Raw genomic sequence first — 19,541 nt, forward strand, 5'->3', positions numbered from 1 at the left:
AAAATAAGAAAATGATACCCAGTGGCAACTGGCAATTCTAGATTTCTCTTACTGCAGCTTTCTGTACTGTATACTTGGGTGATAGAGTCTAAACCTAGTTAACTAATTAAACAAGTCATAAGGATTAGCTAAGCTCAACTTTTTTTCTAGCAACATCCAGCATAGCAAGCAGCTTGGGAATTTACTTGTTAAATCACACTTATACTAAAAGGCATAGAGAAAGTCTTGAAGAATGATGCATTGCAAAGTGAATTATTTAAGTTCCTAACTAGTTGAGACAGTGCCATTGTTCTTGAGACATATCCACATCTTCATCCACATCATTTTCTCTCAATAAGCAGTTTTCATTATGATGTTTCATTCTTGCATCTAGACCCGGCATCTCCTTGCACTGCTTACACTTGACAGATTTTCCTTGTTTACCCAGGGAAGGAATTTCTTCAAAATATTCCCAGATAGGGTCTCTCTTATGCCCAGAAGCCATGACAGTTTTTCTGTGGCAAAACTGTGGGGGGAATATAGGAAGCTGTGTGTACTGAATAATCTCTTACCTTTTTCTTTCCAGTCCACTTCACTGTTCCTTTCTACTCTGCCTCTGTCCTTTGTCTCTCAATCTTTAAGGCAGTGTCTAACTCCTCTGCCTTGCTTGGCCCAGCTCCACCATCACATAAGCACAGAACAAGAACAATCCTATCCAGCCTGTGTCTATCTTTGCACATGTGATTTTAGTCTGCTGAGAAACAGAAACTGAAAGCCCAGAACTTTCAAGAAACAAGAGCTGGTAGTTAGGCTGGACAGAGTAGAGCCATTAACTTGTTTTTCTGAGACTGTAAGTGTAGATTTAGCATGTTTGTGATGAGTTTTAATTGTAACTGTTATTTTTTAAAGGAGAGAGAAATTTTAGTATTTTATTGATTTTTTTTAAAAAAATTTAAAAAATCTGATTTAAATTAAAAAAAAAAATCCAATTTTTGATTAAAAAAAAAAATCATTGATTTTTATCCACCTTGCTTCCCTCAATCTGCTGGCAGAGCTTTTATTAATGCAGCCCAATATTCTGTTAGCCTTCTTGGCAACAAAGGCACACTGTTGACTCATATCCAGCTTCTTTTCCACTGTAACGCCCAGGTCCTTTTCTGCAGAGCTGCTGCTTAGCTAGTCAGTCCCCAGTCCGTAGCAGTGCATAGGATTCTTCTGTCCTAAGTGCAGGACTGTGCACTTGTCCTTGTTGAACCTCATCAGATTTCTTTTGGCCCAATCCTCTAATTAGTCTAGGTCACTCTGTATCCTATTTCTACCCTCCAGCGTAACTACCACTCCCCCCAGCTTAGTGTCATTTGCAGACTTGCTGAGGGTGCAATCCATCTCATCATCTTGATCATTAATGAAGATGTTGAACAAAACCGGCCCCAGGACCACTGCCTGGGGCACTCCGCTTGATACTGGCTGCCAACTAGACATCGATCTGTTGATCACTACCCATTGAGCCCGATGATCTAGCCAGCTTTCTATCCATCTCATGGTCTATTCATCCAACCCATATTTCCGTAATTTGCTGGCAAGAATACTGTGGGAGACCGTATCAAAAGCTTTGCTAAAATCGAGGTATATCACATCCCCCACTTTGTCCACATGTACAGAGCCAGTTATCTCATCATAGAAGGCAATCAGGTTGGTCAGTCATGACTTTCCCTTGATGAATCCATGCTGACTGTTCCTGATCACTTTCCTCTCCTCCAAGTGTTTCAAAATGGATTCCTTGAGGACCTCCTCCATGATTTTTCCAGGGACTGAGGTGAGGCTGACTGTCTGTAGTTCCCTGGATTCTCCTTCCCTTTTTTAAAGATGGGCACTATATTTGCCTTTTTTCCAATCATCCCAGACCTGCCCCAGTTGCTATGAGTTTTCAAAGATAATGGCCAATGGCTCTGCAATCACATCAGCCAACTTCCTCAACAATCCGCCCTTGGATGCATTGCATCTGATCCCATGGACTTGCGCATGTCCAGCTTTTCTAAATAGTCCTTAATTGTCAGAGAACTGTTCCCATGCACTTTTAGGTAAGGTGATGCCAATGAATGATTAAAAAAACATTAAGTACTACATGTCACAGTTTCAGGGTAACTGCCTCTGTATTCCGTCTGCCTGGTTCTCTCCAGGAGTGCCCAGTCAGGTTTCAGGTCTCCAGCCGTCACCTGTCTCTGGGAAGGGATCCTTGTTCCATTCCATCCGACTAGGGTTTTAAGGCTACACAGTTCTCTCCCGTACACTGTGATATCCCCAGCAATCCAGTCTGCCCAACGTTGCTTTTTCTCTGAGGGATATGAACAGTGTATTGCCAGCAGTTCCCAGTTAACACACAGCTCTAAGCAAGAACATTTATTCTTAAGCTAAAAGCATTACGGAGAATGTTTTTTATAAAACAGATTTAAATGCATGTTAAACATACCATGAAACAACCATTAGTTCTATGAGGCACTAGTAGGCTGAAATCCTACCAATCCTTCAGTAGATTTTGTTTTTAAGTTCCTGGAGGAACTGTGGTAGAATAGAAGACATGGAGTAGAATTAAATCATATAAAAACCATTCATAAATTTAATAGCGTGATCCACAAAGATTCAGAATGGGGCTGCAATATCTGTCACACTACATTCCCTTCTAGTTTAGAGAAACTGATTAACTTTTTCTTCCTATCTTTGAACACTGAACACCTGTAGGAAGTGGAAGGTTGAAAGAACGGACAGGTCAGATAGAAAACTGGGCAAACACCATAATTCTCATCGTTAACAAAACACGATTGCTGCCAAATGTAGTATGCAGACAGATTAGTTAGTTAGTGCCTCTGGGTCCCGATTTCCACCCTCTTCTCTCCCTGCCTTTCCGGCACCCACTCCCTTTTCCTCCCTCCCTGCCAGCCGCTCGATTGCCTCCAGAGTCCTTGCATTCACCCACTCATTCCCCCTCCCTGCAGCCATGCAAGTGACCCCCAGCAGCCCCCTCCCTAAGCCCCAGTTCTTCCCCCCCTCCAAAAGCAGCCCCCTCCTGCCTCCTGCCAGATGGCTCAGGGCAGTTGCTGCACATGTAGCCAGATTGGCTGCTCTGCAGGGAAGAACAAGTAACTCCCTCCACCCACCTGGCAGGAGCTGCAATTCTTCCTGCACCCCACTCTCCTTTCTCACCTGAAAGATGAGTGGAGTAAGTGAGGCAGCCTTTCCATTCAAAGAGCTCCTGAACTTTTGCTAATATTCTGATCCACACAATTGATGCATCAAAACCCAGAACTTCTTATTTGGACATGTATAAGTGCATGTTCATTTGATTTTCCTAACGTTAACTGAATATGTTAGGAAAAATTGTCAGTGTGGCCACTAGCAAGAGTTGGTGGCCGCACTCTGAGGCCACCAAAAAAATTGTTGTGAGAACCACTGCTTTAGGCTAATCCAAAATGCAATGTTACATTAGTCATGAAATGAGAAACTTCCACTCCACAGCACTAATATCATAGAATCAGAGCAGTGAGCAATGGAAGTGGCGTTTTAGATCATATCCTTCACACCCCCTGTCAGTGTAGAATTGTACCTTCACCATTGCTATGTTGGGTTTATAGTGTCTTCATTAATGGGGCTTCAGCCCTTTGCATTCATCAGGTTGAAGAATTATGTCTGCAGCATTCTTTTGGTTTAAAAGATATTAAGTCTTTGTAGGAATTTTTTATCACAAGATCAGTGTTTTCCAACTAAACATCTTGGTTTTACCTCTGTTTATTTTCAATAAATGTCTGAGTTTATCTAGCAGACGGAGAATCTTATGCTGACTAATTTTGATTCCATTGGCATTATTACTTAAGATTATTTACTTGATCAAAACCTCTTATTTTTCCTTTAGTAGAGAATTCAGCTGACTGAGTGTGTGGGGAAGAACAATATAACACTGCAAGATTTTTCATACATCAGGTTGTCCCCATATGACTTTGTAAAACCAGCACATAATACCAGTAGATACAATAAGTGAGATTGATTTCTGGTCAATGAGGTCTGGCAGACTTTGTCTGTTTCATCCTACATCTCCTTTGAGACAAACCATTATACAGAACAACACTTAGAACAACTGTTCTGCATTTTTTTCTTTTGTTGGTCTAGTTATAAAATCAGGACAAGGATTGAATTGAAGCAAACACTCTGAGTAAGCAAATAAATTCTACAAATGCTGATCAGTTAACTCACTGATTTGCCTTTTCACCAGAGACACGGTTAACTCAGTTTTCTTGTTTTATTAAGAGGAAGAGTTGAGCCCTAGCATGGCACATTGGGCGGAGGGAGCAGTGTGTAGTGACATTGTGAACAGTATGAATAAATGGTTTTGTTAGAATAAAAGTAAAAGTGTGAAAATGTGCTGCATTGTGGGGGGAAATTCTCTCTATTTTATAGTTATAGCACTTTCTTGACTCCTTAAAAGTTTATTCGCCTAAAAATGTATGCAGTGGAAAGGAGAAAAAAATCTCCATTGCAAAGAATTTTGGAGTCACTTAATCTAATATGGCAGGTACTCCACTATCATCACACTGCTGACAGGGTGAACAGCATGCTGTTACATACAAATGTCCTCAAATGACTTTGTGGTTTATTTACTCTCTGCTTCCTCAGCATACATAATTTCCAGTGACGCGAATGTGTTCTGGGCATGTGTGCAGAGAGACGCCTTAGTATTTGTCTCAGTTGTTACTTTTTACAAATAGCCAAGGACAGTAAACCCCCTATTGTTATAGAGGGCTGAATTTATCCATCTGTACAGTATGGGCCACTCCCTTTGACTCCACTGGGGCGTTGCTTGCGTGTGTGTGATAGCAGAATTTGGACCATACTGGTAGCTACTTTACCTAGAAGACATGACTAATGTAAACATAAGGGACCATTATGAGTGTCAGAGGACTCTTTTAAAGAATGGTCTAAGACAAGCATGAACTGTTAGTTGAGTGGGTTTAATAGGAAGTACTTAGGAGGTGAGGAATGAAATGCCCACCTCCAGACTTGAGGAGGGTCACCCTAGCGAGGGGAGCTGTGTCTACGAATTACCTGTCCCCAGGATCAAAGAGCCCAAATGGCATAAAGGAGTAGCTCATAGATTCATGAGTGTGCTGGTTCTGAGCCAAAGCAGTTATGAACTGGCAACTACAGAAGAGTGCCTTGATGGGGTTTGAAGAACTTTTCACTGACCAGAGCCCTTGTTGGAGTTGGGGGGGGGGAGGGGGACACCTCTGGTGAGCTTATTAGCATGCCTGTAGATTCTTTTATTGTTTTAATATGTTTTCTCTGTAATGTTTTTACTTTAAGAATAAACGTGCTTGTTTAGAAAGTTGTGTGGTCACTTAACTGTGTGAATTACACTGTTTGCTGTCTCCGAGAAGAAAATTAAAGCAGGCCTACTTAGGCAGTCCAACTTTTCTGGGGCATTCACAGTGTAGGCAAGTTGCTCTGCAGCCTGGAAATAGCCAGTCAGGAGGGAGAGAAGCCCTTGTCTCTGCCCAAAAGAAGTGACAGGTGGGGATCCAGAAGTATAAGAGTGGGTATCCTTGGTGGTCCAGAGAGGGGGAATACAGGTGCAGTTGCCCTAAACTGTGATACTAAGCACTCACAATTCCATGCAAGGTCAACAAGAGCCCACACCCTCTAAAATAGGATTTCACCCATTATGTTAGTAAGGATTGCTTTTATAATAATACACTTTAAATGAACATAATCATGAATGAAAACTAAAAGGAAGATGGGCAATGTTTGAGGAAATTGTTACTGTATTATCAGTGGATGTGAAGTTTGAGGAGTAATCTAGTGGTGGATGAGACAGAAGAAGAATACAATTAAAAATACTATTCTGAGTGTATAATAAAGTGTATGGGTACCACATTGGAATTAAGCCCAAAGTTTCGTTATATGTGTTATGTCGGTAATATTACTAACTGATAACAGCGTCTCCTGAATGATCAAAATGCTGTGCAGGATTTAACCACACCCATGAAATACTTTGAAAATACAGTAGATACTATGAGTAGGTGTTGAAACTTTAGCAGCAGCAAGTGGGATGATATTTTGTAGGAAAACAAAAAAGAGCTTAAGGCAATTTAACTTGCCTGATTGAGACAGATGGTTCCAAAGTGCAGCCTCTCTAAAATACCCAGGCAAAGCTCATAAATGTACAGCTGAGTCCCACTAACTGGGATTAATGAGCTTGGCTTCCAAATAGTTATGTTTCTTTTTGCAAAGAAATTGATGGCTCATCGTTACACATGCATGGAATGGCACCTGGGGGCATTTTCTCAGTGCAGATCCCTGAGGAGAACCAAAAGGAAAATAGGAAATACACATATTAAATTAAAAACACATTATCTTAAGGTCTGGCAAATATAAGTGACACAATGTGAAGGCCATGGTCTGCTGGATTTCCCAGTGGAACAGTTGATGGAAAGCAACTGAAGTTATTCTTTAGTCCAGTGGTTTTCAACTGGTGGTCCATGGACACCTGGGGTTCCACAGACTAAGATTTCCAAAGGGGTCCGCACCGCCATTCAAAATGTTTTAGGGATCCGCAAATGAAAAAAGGTTGAAAACCCCTGCTTTAGTCCATTTAACGAGGCATTGAATAAACAGGGACACACAAACATTATAATCCTTTCTCTTTGGTTCATTTTTCAGTGACCAGGAGTTCCATTATCAGTGCTGAAACTCAGATGCAGGTTACTTTCCTTGCTGGGTTTTTTGGCCTTGATTGAGGAAAGTGCTTAAGCATGTGCTTAATACAAGAACAAGGGGATAGTCCACTAACTTGGAAGGTGGCAAACTAAAAAATGATAAAAGATACTTTTTCATACCATGTGTAATGAAACTGCTGAATTCATTGCCACAAAGAGTCACTGAGGCCAAGAATTTAGCAGAGTGCAAAAGAGGACTGGAGATTTGTATGGAGAGCAAGACTATCTAGAGTTACCAGGATTAATAATAACAAAATATTTGGAAGGAATATTAAACCTTGTGCTTCTGGTCTTAAACCAATTGTTAGAGATCAGGGTGAGACTTAGTGTGTGTGTGTGGGGGGAGGTGGGGGCGCAGATTATCTCAGCTGTTTCTGCTGTAGGGTACTTACACCTTCCTCTGAAACATCTGGTACTGGCCACTACTGGAGAAAAGATACTGAATTAGATGGACCATGCGTCCTACTCAATGTGGCAATTTCTGTGTTAAGTCCTATTGACTTCAATGGAAGTTAAGCACATGTTGGTGCTTTCCTGAGTCAATGTCTTTCTGAGCAACATCCTTTACGTTAGCTAGAAAATTGGCTATAAAGAAAGCAAGTTTCTTTCAAGTGCTTGGATGATACATAACACATCCCTGCTTTGTTTAATGGACAGATCCTGATTTTCATTTAAAAAATGAATGCAAGCTATCTTGAAAGTCAAGCAGTTTTCAGTGTCCTAGTTATGTCATCAGGTATGAAATTTCCAGTTTGTGCAAGTGAAAGACTAAAGAATCCAGCAGAAAACAATCTGAAGCTTTACTGATAGTTTTCCTTCTAAAGCTGTACAGCAAGAATTCCGAGAGACTGGAGTGTGTCATGTGATAGGTGTGCTTTTGAAGTGGTTAGCTGCAGAGCTCATAGCATGGCTTTCTCTATCTCTATTCCTGCAGAAAGGACCATGGAATATGCCTGTGATGTTTAACTCTTTCCCCTCAAGCCTTGATCAAGTTGGCAGCATTTTTTGTTTAAAAAAATGTCTAATAGGCAGAGCTGTTTGAAAAACGTTCCCATTTTGCAACCCTTTTGTGACATATCCAGGGTACAATCCAGACTGAGTAGCTGTGTTACCTCTGCCCTCTAACCCCGGGGTGCCCTTCACACTTCTTTGCTGCTGTAGTCTCCAGTCTGGACTGCTCACAAACTGCCTCCAGCATGCAGGTCAATTCCAGCTATAACTGTGTGTGTTGTGTGTGTGTGTGCTGCAACCAGCCAGCCATGCTTTGGGCTCTTACCCCCTTGTTTATAGTACAGGGTGACCCCAACTCACTCCCAGTCTTAGATTTCCCCCAGAAATATATGTCATGTACTGTCCAGCCCTCTCCTAGACAATACAAGTATGTTAAGTCCATTATTTCTATAAGATGATAATATGCCAGCCAGCTTATTATTTCAAATAGTTCTTCAGACACTTCAATGTAGATAGACTGGATTAGATAAAACAGTAAAACAAGTTTATTTACTACAAAGAGAGAGATTTTAAGTGAATGCAAGTAATAAGGCATAAAAGTTAGAAATGATTACAAGAAAAACAAAGATTAAAACACAACTAGCACCTAACTTCACAAACTATGGTACATTCAAAGCAAAGTTTTTCTCACCACATGCTCTCAGCAGTCTTACTGGCCCAGCTTCTTAGGCCAGGCCCCTTTCTTCTGTTTAATTGCTGCTTCCTTTATCCCTTCTTGTGTGGTTAAGTGAGAAAAAGAGAGGGAGAGGGGAGGGGTTGCCTTGGAGTGTTTATTCTTCTTTTTTATAATATCGTCCCTCTTTTGGAAAACATTTCTAGCTGAGATTCAGGAGACAGAGTCTCTATAGGTAAAGATGTTCCCTGCTGACTTTCCCACCTGTTTGAACTCCCTTTGTCTCCTTTCCTGCTTGACAACTGTGTTTATTGCTTATGTGCAAATTAAGTAGAGCCCACATTCTTTTGTTTGAGACAGACCTGTTTGCCAATCTCGGTTTGGAACGTGTTGTTAATATCTTACAGGGAAATCTTATAACTTCACATAAAATGCTGCCATACATATTTTATCAGGACATTATTGACGAGCAAATTATGAGTTTTCAAATGATACCTTACAAGATGTACCTTGTCCAAAGATTATTACAGTAGCATGTAGGGAGTGGACACAGGAACATTCGGTCACACCATTCTTAGGCTGTAAATGTGGTGGTTATTACAGTAGTAGCTATACATTCAGATATGGTAAAGGGGAGTGATGTCGATGGTAAGCTAATTACAGCTGTGCAGATTCTTTCTCTTATCTTCTGAGTTGTCACTATGCTGAACACCATGGCCATGCAGAACTTCCTGGCATCAGCTTGAATAGAATTTTTAACCTCCTATCCCAAGGCCCAGGCCCTGAGCACTTTCACTAGAGGAGACTTTCCCTTAGCATTCTTGAGTATATATCACATATGATACACAGTTGATCAGCTCTGATTCCATCCAGTAGAGGGCATCAATACACATACACTTGCCTGTTCATTGCAATATTCATGTCTCTTATGTGATGCAAATGTCCACTACCTTTGATCTGAGAAGCTAAGTAAGGCCAAACCTGGTCATTTCTAGGGTCCTTCTACATTAAAAATGCTCTGTATACAGGAAAATGCAAGATCACTATGATTTTATGTTAGATAGTTGTTACTGTGTGTGAATGGCTTTATTGCTATAAACAGCATTTCTGTGCTTTAGAAATGACTCAATGCATGTTTTTCATAACTTTAACTTTGCAGGAAGATATTTTTATATGGCTAAATTAGGCCTGTATTTTAAAAAAGTTGACTAATGATTTGGGATAATTACTTAAAGGGGCCTTTTTTTTTCAGCAAGCGCTAAATGCCAAGCCTCTGATAAATCGGGTTCCTTTAAGGGGCTGCCAGCTGAGCTTCAAAAAATTGAAACCCCTAGAACCACCAATCACTTCTAAAAATATAGGCCTTAACGTTTTATTTAATACTTGAAGGAAAAAAAACCAAAAGGGTGATGCTTAGATGTATCATGAGAGTACTAAGGGTGAGTTAAACAGCATTCATCAAGCAAGTGACAATTGTGGTCCAGTGGATAGGACACTGGACAGGGACTCTAGAAATGTGGGTTTAATTCCTGTCTTTGCCATTGTCTTGTTCTGTGACCTGGCGCACATAATTTCCTCTCTCTCTGCAGTTACCCTCTCTTTAAATTGGGGCTATAATGATAACCTGTAAAGGGTTTTGAGATGTATGAATCAAAAGCACTATGAAAATTATAAATATTATTCCTCTTATATGGATAATCATAAATTAATGTTTATGTTGTATTTTTTTTCTGTGTAGGAACCTTGCAGAGAGAGAGAATTTTTAAAAATTTTACCCGGAAACGCCAGAGGGCTATGCGAAGAAGAGTACACCAGGTCAACGGGCACAAATTTATGGCTACGTATTTGCGACAGCCAACGTACTGCTCCCACTGCAGGGAGTTTATCTGGTAAGCGTGACTTAAAAAACAACGATGTGGGCCTTTCCTTCGACTCGGGGCTTGTGCACATGGAGAGTGCGCGTCATCCTAGTTTGTGATTCTCCAGTTCACTAGTCGGCGTGCACTAAGTAGCTGTGTGGACCCTATTACCGCAGCAGCCGGTCAAAATGCACTACAGAACTCTTAGTGCACAGACGCAGGCTCCACACTGTCAGTTAGTGCACAGTAAGCTAATGCTTTGTAGATTTACACCCCTGCTTGCCATGCGCTACCGTACCTTTACGCTCCTTCTAGCAGGTATGCCCCTATACGGGCTACACAGGGCTTTACAAATGTCGATTAAGGGACAGAGCTTACAGTCTTGAGTTAGACAAGAATAACGGCTATACAGCAAGACCCTGCACAGCAATTCGGTTGATGCTGTGGGGATTACTGATGGTGGGAAGAAAACAGGAAGAGCTGTTTGCTGCAGGGAGTTTGAAGGAGGAGAGAGGATGCTGGGTGGATGAGAAAATGAAAACCATTCCAGGCATAAAGAGCAGGTTAATAGACATGGAGCTAAAATGGGAAGAAAGAGTAGGGGGGTAACAACTGATTAAACCAAAATGACTGAGAGGCGCATGGGGTGTGGAAGAGGTAATTATCTCCCTCTCTGTTATGTCTCTCTGTTCCAGGCGGAACATAAGGTCTTCAGAGATAATTATAGAGCCATGTAATCTGGTCCCTCTAATTGTTTTGTTTAGTGTAATATGGTGAAGTACTTAAGAACGTATAGTGAGAGATCCATGTGGAAAGAAAGATGCATTTTGACAGCCTACCCTGTGAGCCTGCCTTGTCCTTTTGTTACATGCACTGAATCGCAGCAAGCTCACTGTTGTCTTGTCACCGCTGGCTGTCTGCTGTGGGAATCGGTGAGCTAGGGCTACATTGCCTTTCAGTTCTGCTCTCGTGAAACTGCTGCCAGACTGTTTTGGTGTGTGATTGTGAGTCATGTTCCGTGTTTTGTTTTGAACAGGGGAGTATTTGGAAAGCAAGGATACCAGTGCCAAGGTAAAGTGTTATATCCATATTCCGTGTATTAGACTATTCTAACACTGAGCTGCAGCTCCTTCCAGCAAGGCCATGCTGTCTGCACTCTTCTCTGAAGTCACTATTCATACTGCTCCCTGAGCCAACCAAGAAGGTGTGAATTAGCAGCAGTGAGGCTGGCTGCATGAGAGCACGCTCAGTCATATGCACGCAGGAGGCATCCTCATGCTATGGCCCCAAACCTGCACTATGCTCCATGGAGGTGGACTCCTGCCACTTTATTGAGCCCTGCTGAAGTCAGAGAAGCTACTTGTAGCTCATTGTCAGATTGGGGCCTGTGTCACCTCAACAAAGTGCCCGGCCTTCATTAGGAATGCAGTCTCTAGGCCCTTGGGTGGGTGGCTTCCCCATCCCCCAATAATTCCTTTAACTGCAGTTAAAAACCAATTGACATTAGAAAAATTACTTCAAAGAGAAGCTCTGTGGTTTGATCTACTATTTTTGTCTAATGCAAAGTAACACGCTGTACTGATTTTTTTTTTCTTTTACAGTATTTTTTGTGTTTAGTGAATTCTCATCAGTTTGTCTTGGCTGCTCCCTTTGCACTAGAGTGCTTTGCAGTATGACTAAGTTGGCTATCTCCATGAGTGGTCTTTCAGTAAGCCTAATACTGCAGCTCGCCTCTTATGAGGCGTGCTGGGACACCAGTGCGTTCACATTGACCTGAACTGCAGATAAACCAAATTTCTCCTGCCTAAGCTCAACAAAATTAGTGTTCATTTACTGGTAGGCCCTTGTAAGTGCAAGCTCTAGTGTAAGGTGCTGAGGGACTTCTAAACACATACTCACCAGTGAGTCACATTTACACTCTCAGATATCCTTTCCTGGAGCCATCGCTTTGGACTGTATCTGGGGTCTTAAATTTCTCAGAGCGATGTCCTCTATGGCCTTTGTATCGCCTGAAATATTCTCCACTGGAAGATTTTACTGGTCATATTTATTTAGTTCATTGTTAGTAATGTTTGGATTGCACTGATGTTTCTGCATGCATCTGATATTTATATAGGCTGAGATTTTCAAAGCTTCTTGGAGGATTTGGGCATCAAATTCCCGTTAAAATTAATGGAAACTATCTCCAAATCCTTTTGATGGCTTTGAAAATCTCAGCCATATGTACATCTTTTCATATCATTCTATTACCTGCTGATGATTTAAATGGAATGTAGTAGAATCCAGTTTATTGTCTGATACATTTTTAGTCTTTTGATAAAGTTCAATATGCTTTTTTTGTTTCCCAGTATGCACCTGTGTTGTACACAAGCGTTGCCATCATCTAATGGTTACTGCCTGCACGTGCCAAAACAATATTAACAAGACAGACACCAAGGTAAAGTCACAGCTGGTTACTTGGATCACAGGGTTTCCTGAATCTTTAGGATTGTGTGGATGGTAGTGGTTGTAAAATAATGGAATTTATTCTTCTTTGGTTTATTATCTTCATTTACAGATTCATAGACTTTAAGGCCAGAAGTGGCCATTTAGATCATATGGTCTGGCCTCCTGCATAACACAGACCATAGAATTTCATCCTCTATTGAGCCCAGTGATTTGTGGTTGACTAAAGCTTGTTTTACGTGCATCCAATCTTGATCTGAAGACTTCAAGAGGTGGAAAATCTACCACTCCCCTTGGCCGTTTGTTCCAATGATTAATCACCCTCACTGTTAAATAATTATGTCTTATTTCTAATTTGAATTTCTCTGGCTTGGACTGCCTGATGCACTTTTCTCTGCTGGATCAAAGAGCCCCTGAGTAGCTGTTTTCCCCCCCAATGAAGTACTTCTACACCATTATCAAATCACCTCTTGATCACCTTTTTTTAAATTAATTCTTCTGTAGCTTTTGCTCTGTTTGGAACACTTCTAGGTAAGAATGTGACTGTTTGGTGAATTGTGTGGCTCATTCCTAGAGCTTGATAATATTTAGGATGTATCTGGTGAGATATTTCCACTAGAAATTGGGGGGGGGGGGGAAGTATTTCAGCACTGGTAAGACTTCATCTGGAATACTGGGTATAATTCTGGTTACCCATGTTCAAGAAAGATGAATTCAAAACTTGTCAGGAACTCTGGGCCCAAGTTCCCTCAGCTGAGCCTGGTGCTACCAGCCGGCTCAGCTCTCAGGATGGTTCATGAACCTAGCTGGGCTGCAACAACATCACCTGATTGGCTGCAAGGAGACTACAGGTCTGCATTTAAGCTCAGCAGCAGGTCACAGGTTGCTTAACGCTTACACCCACAGCTGTGATCACCTGCTTTCTCCAGACCTTTTCCTTCGTTGTTCCTGTCCGGTTCCAGTCTGCCCCAGCCCTGCTCCCTTGTTTGGTGCCTGACTTCAGCCCTGACCCTTGGCTCTGACTCCTGTTTCCTGTTCCTGACTCCTGTTCCATTCGACCAAACTTCGGCTCTACCTACTGGGCCGTGCCCGGCCCTCACTACTAGGTCAGACCTCTCACACCCCAATCCCTGATAAAACAAGAATGGATAATCAGGGGAATGTAGACCCTAACTTTTTTACAAGAGAAGACTAAAATAGCTTGATGTGTTTAAACTAGCAACATGAAGCCTGAGAGGGGATATGATTGTGCCTTGTAAATACATCAGGGAGTAAACACCAGGGAGGGACAAGAACTGTTACACCTAATGGACAATGTTGAGACAAGAACGTATGGGTATAAACTATCCATGAATAAAGCTAGGCTGGAAATTAGAAGACGGTTCCAAACCATCAGAGGAGGGAGGCTCTGGAACAATAGAAGTAGTGAAGACAAACAACCTAACTCATTTTAAGGCAGAGCTTTATAAATTTATGAATGGGATTGTATGATGGGGTTGCCTACAACAGTAGGGGACTCTGATCAAGATGGTCACGTCCAATGCTTTGTCCTGTGTTCGTATAGTATCTATCCAAGACCAAGATTTATGAGGCATGTAACCAGTCATGAAGTAAATTTACACCACAAAAGCTGTATCATAACCAATAATGTTCTTTCCAGTACATGCAAACAAAAGCCATTGCTCACTATTTCTTACCAGAACCGTTGAGCTAAACTTTAAAATGACTCCTCACCAATCCTAAAACATCAGTCAAATACTGAATCTCTCAAAATGGCAATTCAACTCTTTAATGAAAGAAGACCTAAGCTCTTAAAAAAAAGAGAGAGAGAGAAAGTTCAAGAGATATAATTGACTTGAAACTCATTGTTCCATTAGCACCTATATTTTTAATTACTTAAGATATGAATTCACCTTTCAATCTTCCAGGGTCAAAATGCTGAGGGGCAAAATAAAATAGGATGAAGAGGTTAAATAGGGATCCATTTGTTTAATGTATGTAACGTTTTCTAAAGTTTTCTGATTCTGCACTTGAGATCTGAATTCACACTGGAAAGGAGGGTTAACCACAGATGTGGGGGGATGGAGATGAATTAGGGTCCAAAATGGAAAAAAATGTTGATAAAAAGAGGGGAAAAGAGTGAGGAATTTTGGAATGCCTGGGAAAATGGATGCCATGTACTAAAAATGATACAGATTCAACATTTTAAAAGAACTTTATTTTTGCATGAGACGCATAAATTAATAATTTTAATTCTGGTTAATTATTAACAAACCCTTATAGTTAGCAATACTTTGTATTCAGTACTTAAATGACTTGATAGTTAGGTTTGTGATGAGGCAAAGATAAGTCCCATCTGGTTTTAATGATTTCAAGTTCATTGTACGAATTTGAAATTAACTAACAAATCCTTTGTAAAATCTACTTTGTTCTACTTATAAGGTGTGTCAAAAAAATCTACCAGAGCAGGTTCATTGCTGATTAGAGCCCAGTCAATGCCTTAGAGCATTGCCATTCAGTAAATTACAATGCAGTGGAGAGCAGAGATGGCACTTTTAGAACTGAGATGTTTTTAGTAATTCTGTAGTTGTTCCTAATGCTCTGAAATTAATGTACGTTTTAATAAAATTATCTATAGCTATGTACTGATTTTTCTATCCTATGTTTATCTTTTTGGTTCCTTCTCAGGTTTCTGAACAAAGATTTGGAATCAACATTCCCCACAAGTTTAGAATCCACAACTACAAAGTACCAACCTTCTGCGATCATTGTGGTTCTTTGCTTTGGGGGATAATGCGACAAGGACTGCAGTGTAAAAGTAAGCAATCCTTATTCTTTCTTCATGCTCTCTTAGAAAAACTTCTCTGGGGCTATGTCTAGACTGACGGTGGCGAATTTGCCGCCATCAGGTTTATTTATCTGGATGCATTGAGCGGAAGTGGAGACCTGCTCAATCGATCCAGAAATCGACGCTATTAATCCATCTCCCCCAGGTGGAGTAACGCTGTGCCGATGGGAGGGCATTTCCCATCAGTGCAGCGAACTGAAGACACTGTGGTAAGTAGAAGTTAGGAAGTCAACAGGAGATACACAAGCTACTCTATGAATTTGGTGGCAAGTGTAGACATAGTCCGGGTGTGTGGAAAATCAAAGAGCTGTGGGGACAGTTTCCTGTATCTTTTAGCTTAAATTGTGTTGAAAGAACAGATTTAAAAACTTTTATTAAAGATGATGTTTTAAAAAGAAAAAGATCAGGTACAGAGTTTAAACAAGAGAGTTTCTGGACATCCGGGCATAATGTACAGATTATCAGCATTTGGTTTTAAATTGGAGCGTACGTGGAAGGAGCATAATCGGTGATGTCCTGGATGGAGGGTAATAGGTTTGACGGTTAAAAATACAAGCAGTCGGGTAAGAGGGTACATTGTTCATACAAAAGTTAGGTTTAAGCATGGTTTGTAGGAAGTAGATACGGTAATGAAAACGGGTTGACTCTCATTAACTGAGAGTTATGATATAGATAATCCTTCAGTACACAAGATCTACATTCATCTATAGTCCATGGATACAAAAGTGATGTGTAGCTCTTGTTTTTCCAGGCTGCAGTGGATTCTAATTAGCATTGCCTGTCGAATTTCCTTTCACTCACATAGCTGAAAATACTCATGGATATTACTACTTCCAGAATTGGTCTTTCTATTTACCTGAGAATCCTTGCTTAAGTAGTGAATACTAATAAGGTAGCAGAAAAAGGATTAGCATATAGTCGGGAAAAGTAATCAATGTTTGTTGGTTAACGTGGTTCTTTGTCGCACAGTTAATTGACAGCAAAGCCTCCTCTGGCAGTTAGTTTTTGTTTAATGATTGTTATTGTCAAGCTATTACAGTTAACAAATGACTCTCTCCATTTGCCAACATTCTATGCCTGTGTGTATTTAATTTTCTGTAGAATAATATGGATCTGACACTAGATAGTTTTATAATAGAGCTGGGCAAAATTTTTTTTGCCAAAAATACAGTTTCATGTTGACCACATTTTGCAATTTTGTCCCAAATTAGCTGAATTGTGGGGTTTTTTTTGAGAAAAACCTTAAAAATAAAAATAATAAAATAAGATTTTGCTTCAACATTTTTTATGCAAAACACTTGGATTGTTTTATTTGAAATGACTTTTCTTTTAGAAATTTGCTTCAATTTTATTTTAAACTTTTTTTTAAAAATCCTATTTTAAAAAAAATGCTGAACAACTAAATGAAATACTTTGTTCAACCCAAAACATTTTTTTTTCCAACTTTTTGGTTCACTGGTGATGTTTTTAATGTTTCAGTCTGCCCGGCAAACTGAAACATCAGTTATTCATCCAATGGTTTTGAAAGCCTCTATTGATCTGTCTCTCTAAGTTCCATGGCAAAATGGAGCTAATTTGTACTTGTGGGCATAGCTGCAAAGAAGTGTGTGTTCCCCTGGTACAGACCAAGCTCATACATGAACACAAATGGACATCCAGCCATGTTGCACCCTACTGGGGAGTTTGGTGTACTGTCACCAGATTTCCATACTCTTGTTCTTTCCGATTCTGCTCCCATTGAAAATCCTTTTGGTAAATGTCCCTTTGGCTTTAGTAACGCAGGATCAGGCCAATGATGTAGAATTTCTGGAGTGAAATCCTTTAGTCTAAGTTATTTTTCAGCAGTAAAATTCTGAGCTTTTCTCTGTGTTGTTCCAGTTGTTCATTTGATTTTATTTTCCCCTCCTCAGTGTGTAAAATGAATGTACATATCAGGTGCCAAGCCAATGTGGCACCCAACTGTGGGGTGAATGCAGCAGAACTGGCTAAAACCTTAGCATGCATGGGCCTGCAGCCAGGAAATATTTCTCCAAATTCAGTAAGTTTTTGCTCCTTTCTTTATCAGCGTTTACAGCTGAGTCGTTTGTACAAGCATGAGAGACGTTGAGGGCTTTGGTCAGAATGATGGGCAGTGGAGGGTCAGTCTGTGACGTTCAGCAAACACCTCACCTGGAAAATGAATGTTCAGTTTCAAAGCTTATGTTGTCAGAGGCTCTGATGTGTGTTTCTTCCTGTTCCATAAATTTAAAATGTGGCAAAAATCAAGGGCCTGATTCTCTGCTCACACTTCACAGCAGTGTAACTCCATTGAGGTATGCCTGACTGGTACAAGTGAGGTGGGAGTCAGGCCCAAAAGCTAGTTTAAAGGTCAGTGTTATTCAGGGAGAAGGTCCACTGGCATATAGGGAGACAGTGTTTCCTAAAGAATAGAGCACTACACTGAGACTCAGGAGACCTGGGTTCTATTCCCAGCTCTGCTACTGCTTTTCTGGCAGATCTTGGGCAAGTCGCTGCACCTCCCTCTAGCTTGGTTTAGCCATCTGTAAAATGGAGGTCATGGTGCTCACCTTTTTTGTGATGTGCTTTGACATCTATGGATGGGAAGCGCTATATAAGAGCTAGGTATTATTATTTATTGGAGTGGCATGCAAAACAGCTGCTGTCCCTTCAGCTGTCCCCCCTATGAGAGGTCACATAATAGTGAGACATTTCCAGGGCTATAAAGGGCTCTATAATGCCCCCTGTTCTGCAAACAGTACACGTATGCCTAACTTAACTACTTGATTAGTCCCATTGTGTGTAAGAGTTTGCAGGATTGGGACCTAACTGTGCAGTGTGTATTCATGTATTTTAAAGTAGCTTACAATCTATTCAGAGAGTTATAAAATTTATTGTAAAAAAATTAAAGTGTTGAAAGGTCTGTAAATATTTATGAAAATAAGCAGTGGCCACCCAGCGTGGGCAAAAAGGTCAAAGGGGTGGTTTACCATTAGCACCCTTCTCCCATGCTTGAAGGGCCCTCCAAGCCCATGGAACAATACGATTATCGGATGAAACATGTCTACTATGCACAACCCAAATATACTATGTGAATTCCAAAGACAATAACATGCAGAAAATGGAAAAATGCTTACAATACTGATGGACTCTATGTAAAAGCAGGAAGGCGCAGCCTGTGTGTGAGATCATCACAGTGTTTAAATAACATGAATCTTTATTTATTACTGATCCCTATAAGGGCAAGTGCTCTCCAACTTGTATGGCATTTTATGAAGAGGATGGGCTATAGTTCTTCATATAGGTCACTAATTCACAAGGAGTAAGAATCAGATTAAAGAGGGTCTATATTTCAGTAGAAATAAGCAAAGGTAAAAACCATTTTGTGTTCCTGACCAGTCTGAGAGTGGATATATTCAGTGACAGTTCTGCCTGATGGAAGCTGTAAACATTTTGTTGCATAGTATGTAGCAAACATGGTGCAAGAAATAAAGCAATGAAACCAGTAGAAAAGAGAAATTCTATAAGCATTGGTGAAACTGGAAGAAGAATTTGACTTGCTCGAGGATTTATGCACTGAAGTGGAATGTTAATCTAAATGTAAAGTCTTTCAGATGTGATTTACTGGCTACTAACTGGTTTAAAAGTTTACAAGCCATTGACAGCATAAGTAGTTTACTTCAAGACTCTGAGCTTACACTTGATGAAGAATCACTTCTAAGTGAAGTGTAGCACCTTTGAAAATATTGGCCTCTGATTCTTGACGAGCCTGTTGACAAGTCAGCCCATTATAGGGTGATTTGGGCCTCTTTGCAACCCAGGCACTTGTCAGCTGAGTGTCACGGATCGCTTTTTTTGGGCCTGTTCACAGCAGGCTTGCTGCGGCCCCACGTCTGGGTCATTGTGTTGTGTTTTGGGTCCAGTCACTTCTGGAATCTCAGCTTCCCGTGCCATGTGGCTGGAACCGGAAAATGCATAATCCACCAATTTTTTTTGCAACGCACCAGAACTGGAAATGCAAACTC

The 19,541-nt window shown here is 40.7% G+C and overlaps 1 protein-coding gene across 1 annotated transcript in view; it reads left to right on the top strand.

Annotated features, from left to right (window-relative positions):
• The window catches only part of PRKCH (protein kinase C eta), a 170,010-nt gene that overhangs the window by 60,549 nt on the left and 89,920 nt on the right, over nt 1-19,541 (top strand). The window contains exons 3-7 of the mRNA XM_067554909.1: nt 10,106-10,256; nt 11,263-11,297; nt 12,575-12,663; nt 15,360-15,489; nt 17,430-17,557. Coding sequence (XP_067411010.1) covers nt 10,106-10,256; nt 11,263-11,297; nt 12,575-12,663; nt 15,360-15,489; nt 17,430-17,557 — 533 coding nt within the window. The remainder of the gene's footprint in view (nt 1-10,105; nt 10,257-11,262; nt 11,298-12,574; nt 12,664-15,359; nt 15,490-17,429; nt 17,558-19,541) is intronic.

Source organism: Emydura macquarii, unplaced genomic scaffold (genome assembly GCF_026122565.2).
Source record: "Emydura macquarii macquarii isolate MOO-44397 ecotype Brisbane River unplaced genomic scaffold, CSIRO-AGI_Emac_v2 contig_1551, whole genome shotgun sequence".
In the NCBI taxonomy this organism is placed as follows: Eukaryota; Metazoa; Chordata; order Testudines; family Chelidae; genus Emydura; species Emydura macquarii.